Genomic DNA, 14084 nt, shown 5'->3' on the forward strand with positions numbered 1-14084 from the left:
TTTTTTTTATTTATTGAGTGCTTTTAGAGAGAGGGGATGAGAGAGAGAGAGAGAGAGAGAGAGAGAGAGAGAGAGAGAGAGATTTGTTGTTCCACTTATTTATGCATTCATTGATTGCTTCTTGTATGTGCCCTGACCTGGGATTCGAATTCACAACCTTGATGTATTGGGATGATGCTCTAACCAACTAAGCTACCTGGCCAGGGCCAGAGTTGCAAATTTTTAAAAAATTGACTGGCAAGTTTATGGAGCAACAGGAACTCTCAGCAATCCTTTATAAAAGCCATTTGATTTAATTTTATGTTTTACAGCCTCATCTCAGCACCTAGGGATTCTAGGCCATGAAAATATCACACAGAAGAGCCTCAGAATCTCCAGATTTTTAAGAACATTTTATGTAATGTTTATACTATGCATACACTGGGTCATTCAGCAAGTATATAAGCAGAAAGTCCTCAAAGTTTAATCATCAGTAAGTTAATAAATACATAGAAATTTTGGGACTGATGTTATTAAATAAGTTGTATGGAAATTGGATTAAATATATTGATTTACATATATTGCACATTGAACATGGGCCTACCATAATAAAATTATAATCAGCAAGCATGTTTTAGAACATGAAGATGAGGTGAGAGAGGCTTCTGGACAAAGGACTTCATGGGATCTCTCTAAGGTCAAATTCTTAGTATTCAGACTGCTGACCTCAGATCCAGCTATTCCATAGGTTCAGTGCATTAGGTGTGAGGATTCCGTATTATAAAACAAACATTCTGTGCTTTTTCTGAGAAGGTTGAATAACCTCATAATTCTCTGTTCCTTTGTGTTTCCCTTTTTCAAGGACCTCATAGTTGACCAGACAATAGAAAAAGTTTCTTTCTGTGCACCAGATAGAAACTTTGATAGGGCCTTCTCTTACATATGTCGTGATGGCACCACTCGGCGCTGGATCTGTCATTGCTTCATGGCTGTCAAGGACACGGTGAGTTCAGCCTGAATTTCATCATGACTAGCCTCAGTCAGCAAAGCTCCTTCCGGGTTGGCTCAGTCAAGCACTTTGCATTTGACAAGTACGTGCTGTTACAGTGCTTGTAAGTGCCTACACTAGTCTGCTTTCGTTCCTTTTATTCGAGTAATCCACACTCTTGGTGTGACCTTGCAACTCACGGAGCAAGATGACTGACTAGGTGAGATCCATGGTCATTAAAGGAAAGTAGAAGTATTCTGGAGAGGGTGGCTGCTACACTTTATTTGAAACTTTTCATTATTAGAACCATTTTCAAGATCTTACATGTATTTATTTGCTAAGACATCTGGGTAGATGATATTAGCATTTGAAAGGTGCTTATAAATTTATTTGCAAAGAAACTCCACTACAAATAAAAGAACTGAGTTGGAGTGTATTTCCAATTAATTAAAAAAACAGAAATACTAAATTATGGTATAATGAGTGTGCTAGAAATTGTTACATGGTAGAAATTTTTTATTTTGTTTAAAAATAGAGAATAACCTAATGTATCATCCTTCATGTAAATTACCTAAAATTCTAACATGAAAGATGTCTCTTACATGTTGATGGTGATTTTGACTATAGTTATAGTACAGCATTGAATGTATAATTTCTGAGTTTTTAAAAGTCAGACAGAATGAGGCAGAATAGCCATTCACAAAGGTTACAACTTAATACATCCTTGGCAAGGTTTAACCTTAGAGTGGTGACCATACTCTAAAATTGACCAAAAGATTTTTTTTTTCTTAAGTTCTTGGAGACAGTGGTATAAACAAATATTAAGAGCTCAGGCTCTGAATCTGATATGGGTTCCAGACCTGATTCTGGTTCTCACTAGCTGTGGGATTTGTAGCAAGTTACTTAACATTCTCTAAGTCTTAGTATCCACTGCTATAAGATGGAGATAACAGTTGCAAAAACTAACTTAGATTAATGAATTTAAGCACTCTTAGCATAGGATCTGGCCCATGGTAACTGCTCTCAATATAGTGATTGTTATTCCTAGCCAGTTTGGCTCAGTGGATAGAGTGTCAGCCTGTGGACTGGAGGGTCCCAGGTTTGATTCTGGTCAAGGGCACATGCCCGGGTTCCGGGCTCAATCCGGGGGGCGTGCAGGAGGCAGCTGATCAGTGATTCTCATCATTGATGTTTATATCTCTCTCTCCCTCTCTCTTCCTCTCTGAAATCAATAAAAAAAATTTTTAAGTAGTGACTATTATTATTAAAGCTATTTCTCCAACTGGGTCTGGGGTGGGGCTTGAGGAGGGATCTGTCTTCAAGAACTTCTGCCTGAAACCTAAAGAGAAAGAATAAGCTTCCTTGGCCTATACCTCTGTCCTTATAATAGAGCTGTGTGCAAATGCAAACGGATTTTAAGACTCCTTCGGTACTCTATCCTATTCTATGCTTTCATGCCTACCCTTATATCATCCTATTAAAAAGTTAGAAACTCACGTGGTTTCATAAAAAATAAGTCTGTCAGTCTTTAAGCAGTCATGTGAAATTTTACATTTTATAGTCACTGAAATCTTAACAGTTTATTGTCATGTGAAATCTTACAAACAAAAAGCAGTTTTTTGATTTTTATTGGAGAGAGTGGGAGGGGAGAGGAAGAGACAGAGAAACATCGACGTGAGAGAGACACATCAATTGTACGTGCTCTGACCAGGGCCTGGGATTGAGCCTGCAACTGAGGTATGTGCCCTTGACCAGAATCAAACCCAGAACCCTTCAGTCCGCAGGCTGACGCTCTATCCACTGAGCCAAACTGCTTTAACTTTTGCATGTGTGTGGTTGGGGGTAGAGTTGGGGCTAAGAGAGAGCTAGAAGAATATAGGGAAGGTATAGGAGAAAGCCTGAAAGCCCTTTGGGTCTAGAATGGAAAGGGGTGCTTGGGAATAGTATTCAGAAAAGCGGGGGAACTGAGAAAGCTAAGCTTTCCTTTGCCTGATTCTCTTTTCATCGCTGGAGTTGTATTATTTATTCAAAGTTTTAAGTTTGCACCTTTTATTCCTAGACATGTTGACAGTATATTTAAGCTCCTGAACCTTGCCCTGCCTTTCCAGTGGTTCTTAGAAATGCTTGGTAAATATTTCCATTGTTCCCCTAAATAGCAAATAGGGTTTTGCATTTCAAGACTTAGAGCTTGAAACCTTCAGCAGTATCTCCTAACCTGATGGCACAGCTACTGTGAGTGACAGAGGGAGCCTCACTAATAATCAGAAGGTCTCAGTGGCTGCTCACAAAAGCACAGGTTGCCGATGTCACTTTACCCAATGCCTGTTACAGTAAAGTATCATAGGTATTACCTAAGGTAATTTATTCATTTAAATTAATTTGGCATATTAGTATATTAAAATCTAGGTTAAGCTCCCAACATTTTGCCTTGTGTAAACAGATTTATTTGTGGTCCAAACTCATTTGTAATTGTTGGTACAGTAACTCTAAAAACGTTCTGTGAACTTTCTGTTATGTACAGGGTGAAAGATTGAGCCACGCTGTAGGCTGTGCTTTTGCGGCCTGTTTAGAACGTAAGCAGAAGAGGGAAAAGGAATGTGGAGTGACTGCTACTTTTGATGCCAGCCGGACCACTTTTACAAGAGAAGGATCATTCCGTGTCACAACAGCCACTGAGCTAGCAGAAAGAGAGGAGATTATGAAGCAAATCCAAGATGCCAAAAAAGGTACAGTCTGTTCTACTACAGTGTGTGTTTATTAAACAGTTTTCCCCAGAGGGTTAATTTTTTGAAGCTATCAGGGCTAAGCTTTCTCACAAAGAGAACTCTTAGCAATATGTGAAGAACTTAAGAACAAAGCTGGCCCTGGCCAATGTTGCTCAGTGGTTGGAGTGTCAGCCCACACACCAAGGGTTATGGGTTAAATTTTTGGTCAAGGGCATCTACCTGAGTTGCAGATTCGATCTCTGGCCCGGGTGTGGGCACTTGCAGGAGGCAAGCAGTCGATGTGTCTCTCTCACGTCAATGTTTCTGTTTCTCTTTTCCTCCTTCCCTTTTTCTCCCCTCCCTCTGTCCCTTCCACACTCTGTAAAAAATCAATGGGAAAAATATCCTGCGTTGAGGATTAATAACAACAATCAAAAGCTGAAAATCTAAACAAAGTCCTTTCCTTTAGAGTAGTTTGTTTAGTGGCTTTGAAACTGTTTACCCTTTTTATTATGTTCAGCTACCTGGGGAAGCTAAGAGTACAGTTGAATAAGCTGCAAAGACATTGCCCTCCCTGTGTTTAAAAACAAAATGGAGAAAATCTGTTTCTGGAGCAGATTTTTAATTCAGATGCATCTGATCTGTGTGAGAAGCAGATGCTGTCAGGAACCTACATCTTGCCCTAGCCGGTTTGGCTCAGTGGATAGAGAGTCGTCCCTCAGACTGATGAGTCCCAGGTTCGAGTCTGGTCAAGGGCACGTACCTTGTTGCGGTCTTCATCCCGGCCCTGGTTGGGGTCCTATGCAGGAGGCAACCACTCAGTGTGTGTCTCTCACATCCGTGTTTCTCTCGCTCTCAGTCTATTAAAAAAAAGAAAATCCTTAGGTGAGAATTAACGACAACAACAAAGAACAACCTGCATCTTAAAGGAAGAAGTACAAATCCCAGGTCCAGGCTGCAAAGGCCCTACTGACATGCTGCTGGGTGCTACTGTTCTCACTATATTATTACTGCTTGTTAGTGCTTTTGTGAAAAAAGTTCCAAATTTTGAGAAGCTAGCCCCTAGCTCTTTCTCCTATAGCCCTGTTTATTTCAGTGTGTGATTTTTGCAGAATGTTTTTTCAGGTACACATGGCAGCGTAGTGGGAATGTACACATGCCTGTATAGGCATTCAAGCTACTCAAGAGTCTGTTGCCTAAAGTTGGGTTGGGTGTATAGTGAAAGGGCTTGGTGAAATGCTTTGCATTCTTGTTTATAACTGAGGTTGAAACAAATATGGCATATTTTGGAATTAAACAATTCAGTTTAAATAAAAATTAACATAATTTTGCTATTTTTTACCATATTCTTTCAGTTCTAAACCAGCCATTTTGGGTAACTTCATTAATCTAATACTGACCCAAACAGCTCTAATTTTAAGACCAGAAAAAGATACATGTTTTTATTTGAAGCTAAATTACTCATTGTGATTACAGTGGGGGGCCTTGACTTACGAGTGTCCCGACTAACGAGTTTTTCGAGATACGAGCCGTCTCTCGGCCGATTTTTTGCTTTGAGTTGCGAGATAAAATTCGGGTTACGAGCCAGCTTCAGATATCCCACCGCTAGTTGGCACAGCGAACATCACAGTGAACGCCACAACATCAGCCCAGCATCATGTGTCTTACACGTTCACTTTTGATTTGACATACGAGTAATTTGAGTTACGAGCTCCATCACGGAACGAATTAAACTCGTAAGTCAAGGCCCCACTATAGTTCATTTCTCATAAGTATTTATGCCAATATCCTAAAGAATAAGAAATACCGTGTTATTTTTATTAGGAAATTTAATATGGGCAGCTGTTGTTTAGTGTGCTCGGTGACCTGACTGGAAGCGTGTTAACACCACCACATAATACTTCATGCTCCACACGTCAACTGCCAAAGTGGTAGCATCCCAACAGCTATAGAGGGGTTGTGAGGGGAGGAAATGCTAGAGATTTTCCACATGCAGATTGGGTCTCAGCTGGTACGTACATGGAAACAGTCTTATATTTAGTTCCAATTTAAAATTTTACTTCTGTATGCTTTTATTCAAATGAGCCATGATGCATATTGTCCACAATTGAAAGACTGCTTTATGCCATTCTGTAACATCTAATCAAACTTATACTTATTTAGACTTTTCTAACTGCCATCCCAAAGTCCTCTCCCCCAAACAAGTAAGCAAACAAACATTGGAAACCATAAACCAGCCTGGCCAGTGTGGCTCAGTGGTTGAGTGTCGACCTATGAACTAGGAGGTCATAGTTCGATTCCTGGATTGCAGGCTGAATCCCCAATGTAGGGTGTGCAGGAGGCAGCCAATCAATGATTCTCTGTCATCACTGATGTTTCTATCTCTCCCTTTCTGAAATCAATAAATGTGTATGTGTGTGTGTGTGTGTGTGTGTGTGTATTTTAAAGAAAACCATAAATCATCATTCTTTAAAGGACTTCACATTAGAAGCTCATCTGTACTATTTTTTTAAGCTTGTTCAAAGGCTTATATTATGAATCACTGCATGAAAATCAGATCTGTGTGTCTCAGTAGCTATATCATGGGACATGTAGTAGGTTAAATCTTTTATTTGTTTGAAAAATAGATCTGAGCCTTGCTTTTAACCTGTCTTTTACGAGACATTGGGAATGAGATGGGTAAAGGACCTACAAGGGTTTTTGAGTTCCTCAGTGGTGTAAGCTCCAATTATTTGAAGACATTGCTAAGGTCCTCTTTCTCTTGCTTGACCTTTAGTTGAAACAGACAAGACCGTTGTTGGTTCATCAGTGGCCCCTGGCAACACTGCCCCATCGCCGTCTTCTCCCACTTCTCCCACTTCGGACGCCACTGCCTCTCTGGAGATGAACAATCCGCACGCCATCCCGCGCCGCCATGCTCCAATTGAGCAACTTGCTCGCCAAGGCTCTTTCCGAGGATTTCCTGCTCTTAGCCAGAAGATGTCACCCTTTAAACGCCAGCTTTCCCTGCGTATCAACGACTTGCCTTCCACTATGCAGAGGAAGACTGATTTCCCCATAAAAAATGCAGGTAATGCAGCATCCACCTGACTCACTGGTGCTCTAGCACTGAAACATTATTGTCACTTCCAGTCAAAACACTAATCCCACCAACTAGCCCTCCCTTGCCCCCCAGGCTGGTTTATGGTTATATGTATCTTGTATCATTTCCCATTGGGAGAAAAACTGAGGTTCCTGGAGGGAGATGTGAAGCATTCATTTCTCTTCAACAGACAAGTAGTAGAGCCATAATGGGAATTCCTAGCCTGAGCTATAAGATTTGTGGTTTGTCCTGATGGAAGTGTACTTAACTACCTCTCAGCCAACCTGCTTCCAAACATCAAGGGTCTCGAGTTTCCATTCTTATCCTGCCATTTGGGACCCAGCAGGGAATTAATTATAAAGATAAACAGCATCACTGTCAGATGTACCAGAAGAAATGGATAAGCGCTCATTGTTCTTGTGGCTGGTTGGCTCCATAGGGAGGAAACTCTAAACAGGCTTCCTGTATGAATCTAAGATCTGTTGTTCATCAGAGACAGTGGGCTTGCTCACACATATTCATTACCTTTCAGAACTGCCACACAGTCCTTTGTGTGGCCTCTGTACAGCTGAGCCAGCCCCGGTAGTTCTATCCTCATCATAAGACCCGGAGCTAAAGTGTCAGATCTGGTCAGTGCTTTTATTGGACTCTATTTCACTTCACTCTGAGACACACCCAGCCAGTGCTTCCTCAGAGCGTGAGGAAGCTTTCTCTCCATAGGCCCTCTCACTGGGGGTGGTATAAAAGTACAGAGAGTTAAGCCCTCTTGACACATGAAACTGGGCCTAAAGAATAGTTCACTAGACGATTACTGAGGGTTGGTCCAGCTCTCAGCTCCTATAAAAACGGAAACTCCAGATGCTTTCAAGTACCTGTTTTTAGTTTCATTCTGGAGCAGATAGGAAACAAAAACTAGCATTCTCTTTTCACAGTTGAGCAAATAAAGGAACAGCACACATTTATCTTCCTCAGTGACACCCAAGTATCCCGGAGTCAGCATTAAGAACAAAGCCTCAAGAGTCCTGGACCTCAGTTCACTTTTCCATGTTTTCACAGTTACTATACTTTGTACTTTGGAGGAAAATGAGAGTGGTGACATTATCATGGATTATCAGAGAGAAAAGGACTGAGCATCCACTGGTGCCCTTGACTTTAACCCATTTTCTGATAGTTACTAAATAGCTTCAGAGCTTAAATCACACCTGTGAACTGGTTGGAAGACAAACAGGTCGCTCATGTCTTCCAGAAACTTCTAGCTAACAACTTGGCACAAAAAGGAATCTGGGGATTTGCAAGGGAGGAAGATATACCTCAGCACATGAACTGTTGACATTTCATACCTCCTGACCTGAAAAGCCAATGAAATAGTGGACAGTATTTCAATAGCTGCATTTTAAGCTGCTTTTATAGCCCCACCTGTCAGTTGAGACTTTTCCTTTCACAAATAAGGGATACAGTATAAAATGCCACCTTGTACCATACTGTTATATTTGGATTATTGAGTGTTTCTGTCTGGAGCCATTTTCTATTTGTCTTGCAGTGCCAGAGGTAGAAGGGGAAGCAGAGAGTATCAGCTCCCTGTGCTCACAGATCACCAATGCCTTCAGCACACCCTCCGAGGATCCCTTCTCATCCGCCCCAATGACCAAACCAGTGACAGGGGTGGCACCACAGTCTCCTACCTTTCAAGGTTAGTGCCCTGTTAGCCTGCTCAGCTTTTCTCTCTGATACTGGCATTTTGTGATGCTGCTCACCAACTGTAAGTTGGCATCCTGAGTTTTCCGAAAGCTGGTCAGACCCCTCATTTCCCTGTTTGATGTCTCAGATGGATTCATTTCCCTGTTCAACAGTGTCCTTGCTCTTTGTTCCCCTTCCTGTTTCCTAAGATGTCTGCATTCGTCATTTTGCATGTACCTACCTATCATTCATCCTATTCTGTTAGGTGCTATATTCCCAACCGACTGCTTCATTTGCCCCTTCACTGTTAAAAGTCAGCGTATCCAGCCAGTTCTCCAGACGCAGCAGTCATCAGAGTTGGTTCTAGGTTATTCTTTCTTTAGCACAGTGGTTTTCTACCCAGGGTGATTTTACCCCTCAAGGAAAATCTGGCATTCATTGTCTGGAGACATTTTTTATTTGGGGTTTTGCAACTTGGTAAAGGGTGATTGCTAATGGCACCTGTGTAGAGGCCAGAGCTACTACTGAACATCCTTCAGTGCACAGGCTAGCCACCCTTACAGCGAAGAATTATCTGGTCCAAAATATCAATAGTGCCAAGGTTGAGAAGCCCTGGACTCATCTAGTCTCTGCCCAGTCTCACGAGGCTCCTACAGAAAAAGGTACTTCTTTTGGCTGTTCAGTTCACTGAACCTTCTGTAACAAGTGTCCTAGAATTTGACTTTGTGGCATTGAAGAGTCACTAAAAGTTGTTAAGAGTTACTGAGTTAGCAGTTACTGACTCAGAGGTCAGCAAAGAGTCTGTATTACTTAAATTACAGACTTAGAATTTGACCTCCTTATAATTGCCATTTCTTTATTTCATTTGAGAGAGAGCTCAGAAAAAGCTTTGCTGTGAGAACAGTGCTCTGCGCCTGTCAGAGTAACTGCAACATGTTCTTCCTACAAGGAGTCTCTCTTTAAAAAATAAGCCTTTATGCCTTTAAAGTCATGTGTGCCAAATAGCTTTCCATCTGACAAATATTTATAATATCAGTAATGATAGGCACAATTTATTGAGCCCTTGGTGTCTCCTGCCACATCATGGTAAGGACTCAGGCGTGTTCTCTCTCGGAATCTCCACAACAGCCCTTTGAGGTAAGCATTACAGATAAGGAAAATGAGGCTCAGAGAGCTTAAGTAAATTGCCCAACTTGCACAGCCAGGATTTAAACCCAGGTCTTTCTGAATATAGTACCTGCTACATTCTACTGACTATATGCCTCTTCACAAGGCAATGAGTATAAAACTGAATAGAACATAGTCTTTTCCCTGCCTTTCAGGGGCTCCCAGTCGAAGGGTAAGCTACTTTTTTAGACAAGCCCTGGTAAATAGTACCAAAGCCACAGCATGGTCGCCTCATCCTAAAGAGGGAATAGTGATAGTGTAGGCAGGGGAAGGTACCTGCTTTTATGCTCCATAATAAATATGAATGATAGATGGACTGAGGAGTAGCAACTGATGGAATAGATGCCCAGAGTACAGGAACAAGGTCTCAGGAGCTTTTGATAAGGGGAGACAAGAAAAGAATAGTAGGGGCTTCGAGATATTATCAACATTTCCAAGGAGGAAAAAATCTTCCAAAAAGGAAGATAAAATTAATTATGTAGTTAATTATAGATTTATTAAGCAAATGAAAACATATACCAAGTTTGATTTCTCATCTGTAATATGGGGATAATACCAGCCTTACTAGGTTTTTGAGAGAATTAAATGAGATAATGCACACGAAAGTATTAACATAGCACCTAGAACAGCGGTTCTCAACCTGTAGGTCGTGACCCCTTTGGGGGTCGAACAGCCCTTTCACAGGGGTCACCTAAGACCATCGGAAAACACATATATAATGACATATTGTTTTTGTGATTAATCACTATGCTTTAATTATGTTCAATTTGTCACAATGAAAATACATCCTGCATATCAGATATTTACATTACTATTCATAACAGTAGCAAAATTACAGTTATGCAGTAGCAACGAAAATAATGTTATGGTTGGGAGTCACCACAACATGAGGAACTGTATTAAAGGGTCACAGCATTAGGAAGTTTGAGAACCACTGACCTAGAACATAGTATGGAATCGTTATATTTATCCCATTGTTGTTACTATTGCTATAACTTGGTCTTTGGGAAAGTGATAGGAGAGGGAAATGCTTTATATACATCATTATGCCAAAGGCTATGCATTAATTTTTGCTGCTTGTAAGACAAAGCCGCTCTGTTCAATTTAATTTGAAATTGTTTTTCCAGGCTTTCATTTCCTCTCTTCCCATACACATAGTGTCCTAGAACAGACTCCAGATAGCCATTTTCATTACAACCTCTAATTCCCTCTTTGCCAAAAGGTTTGTGTATCCACTGCAAGATGGTATGGTTATCCCAACACCAACTCTTCTGCCTGTTCCATCAGTATTGCACATTGGCCTGACTGACCCAGCTCCAACAGGTCACCTGTGCACCCTGCATGAATTAACTCCATTGATGTTGTCTGCTCCCATTGTAGCTAATGGCACTGACTCAGCCTTCCATGTGCTTGCTGCTAAGCCAGCCCATACTGCTCTAGCATCCGTAGCAATGCCTGTGCGTGAAACCAACCCTTGGGCACAAGCCCTTGATGCTGTTAACAAGGGAATTGCAGCCACACATTCGGGTAAGGTGGCCACAGATGGTGGTGAGGATTCTGGGATCAGCTAAGTGACCCTGGTTTGAAAAATCAGCCATTTACCTGAGTAGGAACCAGGGAGAAGTGCTTTTAGGAAAAGTATGTTCTCTCCTGGAAATAAACTACTATTAAGAAAGGATGGAGAAGGAGAAAAAACTGAAGAGGTTAAATTGACAGTTCTTAAGACTATGGAACAGAACCACCCATAGGACTTTCATAAAGGACAGATTCCTGGGCCTACCCTGAGGGGGTCTGTCACTGGATTTGGAAATAGGTGGATAAGCCTATAGGGTGAGGGGACCCTGTCTCCCATAATGGCAGGCCCCAAAACAAGAGCTATAAAAAACATTTCATTTTTGCTTTTCTGTACTTTCTAGTTTTCCTATAATGAACATTTAACCATAAAACCAAGAGAATTTTAAACAGTAATAAAGGCAGTTCGTCAGGAAGGCAACATGTGTCAGGAAGCCAGGCAGGGCTCATGAGGTACAGAACCAAGTATTTTCTCTTCGTTCTATTAGAGTAGAAGGTGAGTCACCTTGGGCCCTTTGCGCATGTGCAAGGTGGTTTCTGTACCATAGATGAGCCACAGCATCTGGGAAGGGTTTCCTGTGCCAGCCAGCTGCCTGGTTCAGTGCAGTTGAACCATATCTAGACAGCTCCTCAACGTGGCTGAGACAGCAGCATGATCTAACACATGCTGCCACAAAACTCCTCTGCTAGTAACAGATTATTCCACTAGAGGGATTTGCTCCACGTTAGGGTCATTCAAATAACCAAGATCATCAGGTGAAGAAAAACGCTCCGAAAGACTGACTCTTTTCTCTCTCTCATGTTGGTTCCAGGGACCGAGTGGGGTCAATCTTCTGGTGCTGCCTCTCCAGGTCTCTTCCAGGCTGGTCACAGACGTACTCCCTCTGAGGCTGACCGCTGGTTAGAAGAGGTGTCCAAGAGCGTCCGGGCTCAGCAGCCCCCAGTCTCAGCTGTCCCACTGCAGCCAGCCCTCCAGCCGCCTCCACCCACTGCCATCTCCCAGCCAGCGCCACCTTTCCAAGGGAATACATTCCTCACCTCTCAGCCCGTGCCAGTGGGTGCGGTCCCGCCGCTACAGCCAGCCTTTATCCCTGCCCAGGCCTATCCTGTGGCCAATGGGATGCCCTATCCAGCCCCTAATGTGCCTGTGGTGGGCATCACTCCCTCCCAGATGGTAGCCAATGTGTTTGGTACCGCAGGCCACCCTCAGGCTGCCCATCCCCATCAGTCTCCCAGCCTGGTCAAGCAGCAGACATTCCCTCAGTATGAGACAAGCAGTGCTTGTGCCAGTCCCTTCTTTAAGCCTCCTGCTGAGCACTTCAATGGTTCTGCAGCTTTCAATGGTGTAGACGATGGTAGGTTGGCCTCAGGAGACAAGCACACAGAGGCTCCTATAGGCACTTGCCCAGTGGATCCTTTCGAAGCCCAGTGGGCTGCATTAGAGAGCAAGTCCAAGCAGCGTACTAACCCCTCCCCCACCAACCCCTTCTCCAGTGACCTACAGAAGACGTTTGAAATTGAACTTTGAGCAGTCCCCATGGCTTATGTATTTTGTCTGTATTTAGGCAAGGGCAGGGGGAGGGTGAAGGTCAAAGGAGCAAAGGAGACTTTGTGTTCCCAATAGCACACTTTTCACTAATCCCAAAGGTCCCAAGGAGCATGTCCAGGTGCGGAGTGCTGTGTGGGGTGATTTTTGAAAAAAGTGAGAAAACCATTCCTAGAAAAGAGCTGTCCTGTGAGGCTAAAGAAGTCAAGAAAATGTTGCCCTTTGTCCCCCTCCTGCCTCAGCCCCTTACAAATCTCTGACAACAGAGAGGCAGATGTATCGGAACAGGAATCTGTATTCAAAGCACATTTAATGGAATATAGAACCCAACGGGAAGCAAAACGATCTCCCTTTTTTTTTTTTTTCAGGCCATGCACCTGCCTCCTCTCAATACTGGCCCATCTTAGAGATTGAGAATAGGATGGCCTATGCTTGGGCCGAGGACAAGAGGCAGGCGGTGCTGCCAGAATCCCAGGAGGGCGCATCAGCAGCTGCCCCAGCAGAGCTATATTTTAGGGGTAAAGTTGAGCTTCCATTTTGAGTAAGAATAAATATTATAAATATATATCAAAAAAGCCAAATCTTTATTTTTATGCATTTAGAATATTTTAAATAGTTCTCAATATTAAAAAGTTGTATAAGTTGTAAGTAATCTTGCCAAAGGTAAAAGGGTTAGCTGTAAGAAATTGTACATAAGATTGATTTATCGTTGATTTCTACTGAAGTAAAAGGGGAAAAGCTGGAGGTGCAGACCGGATCCCTCGCTTATTTGGTATCAGTCATTGTAAGTAGAGTAGCACATTGCAACAACAATCATGCTTATGACCAATACAGTCACTAGGTTGTAGTTTAAATAAAGAAAATGAAAGAGTAGTATTGTCCTGGTTTTAAACCTATGGTGAAATTCTAATATTATTTTAATGGAATCAGTCTAAATATGCTCTATAGAGAATATGTATTTTCTTTTATATATTGCTGCAGTTTCCTTATGTTAATCCTTTACTTGTTTTAACACTAAGGTGACAATGACATCATATGCATAGACTGGAACGCAGGTTATTCTGTTGGTTTGTCATGTGGGTCTTGGTGGGTTTTGTTTTGTCCTTTAAGTGTGTTCCCATGAGTTTTGTGGGGATGGAGTTTCTGGTTTTATCAGGTGTGTGTGTCTCCGTGTGTGTCCTCGTCCCCCTCCCTTGTGGACAGAACATCCCGTTGCCAGTTGCAGCCACTTGACCTCTGGTAACAATGTGAGATCCCATCTCATTTTTACTTTTGAACGTTGGCCTTACAATCAAATGTAAGTTATATATATTTGTACTGATGAGAATTTATAATCTGCTTTAACAAAAATAAATGTTCGTGGTAGAA

At 42.1% G+C, this 14084-nt stretch overlaps 1 protein-coding gene across 4 annotated transcripts in view; it reads left to right on the top strand.

Annotated features, from left to right (window-relative positions):
* Positions 1–14084, top strand: part of NUMB (numb homolog (Drosophila)) — a 41932-nt gene extending 27848 nt beyond the window's left edge. For 2 of the 4 annotated variants that reach the window (XM_006760707.2, XM_006760708.2), the window contains 6 exons: positions 842–982; positions 3489–3693; positions 6449–6742; positions 8295–8444; positions 10979–11125; positions 11983–14084. In XM_006760707.2, coding sequence (XP_006760770.1) covers positions 842–982; positions 3489–3693; positions 6449–6742; positions 8295–8444; positions 10979–11125; positions 11983–12698 — 1653 coding nt within the window. In that variant the 3' untranslated portion in view covers positions 12699–14084. The remainder of the gene's footprint in view (positions 1–841; positions 983–3488; positions 3694–6448; positions 6743–8294; positions 8445–10978; positions 11126–11982) is intronic. The other 2 variants (XM_006760709.2, XM_006760710.2) reach the window with 1 other exon arrangement.

The sequence above is a fragment of the Myotis davidii genome, unplaced genomic scaffold (assembly GCF_000327345.1).
Source record: "Myotis davidii unplaced genomic scaffold, ASM32734v1 scaffold17, whole genome shotgun sequence".
Taxonomy (NCBI): Eukaryota; Metazoa; Chordata; class Mammalia; order Chiroptera; family Vespertilionidae; genus Myotis; species Myotis davidii.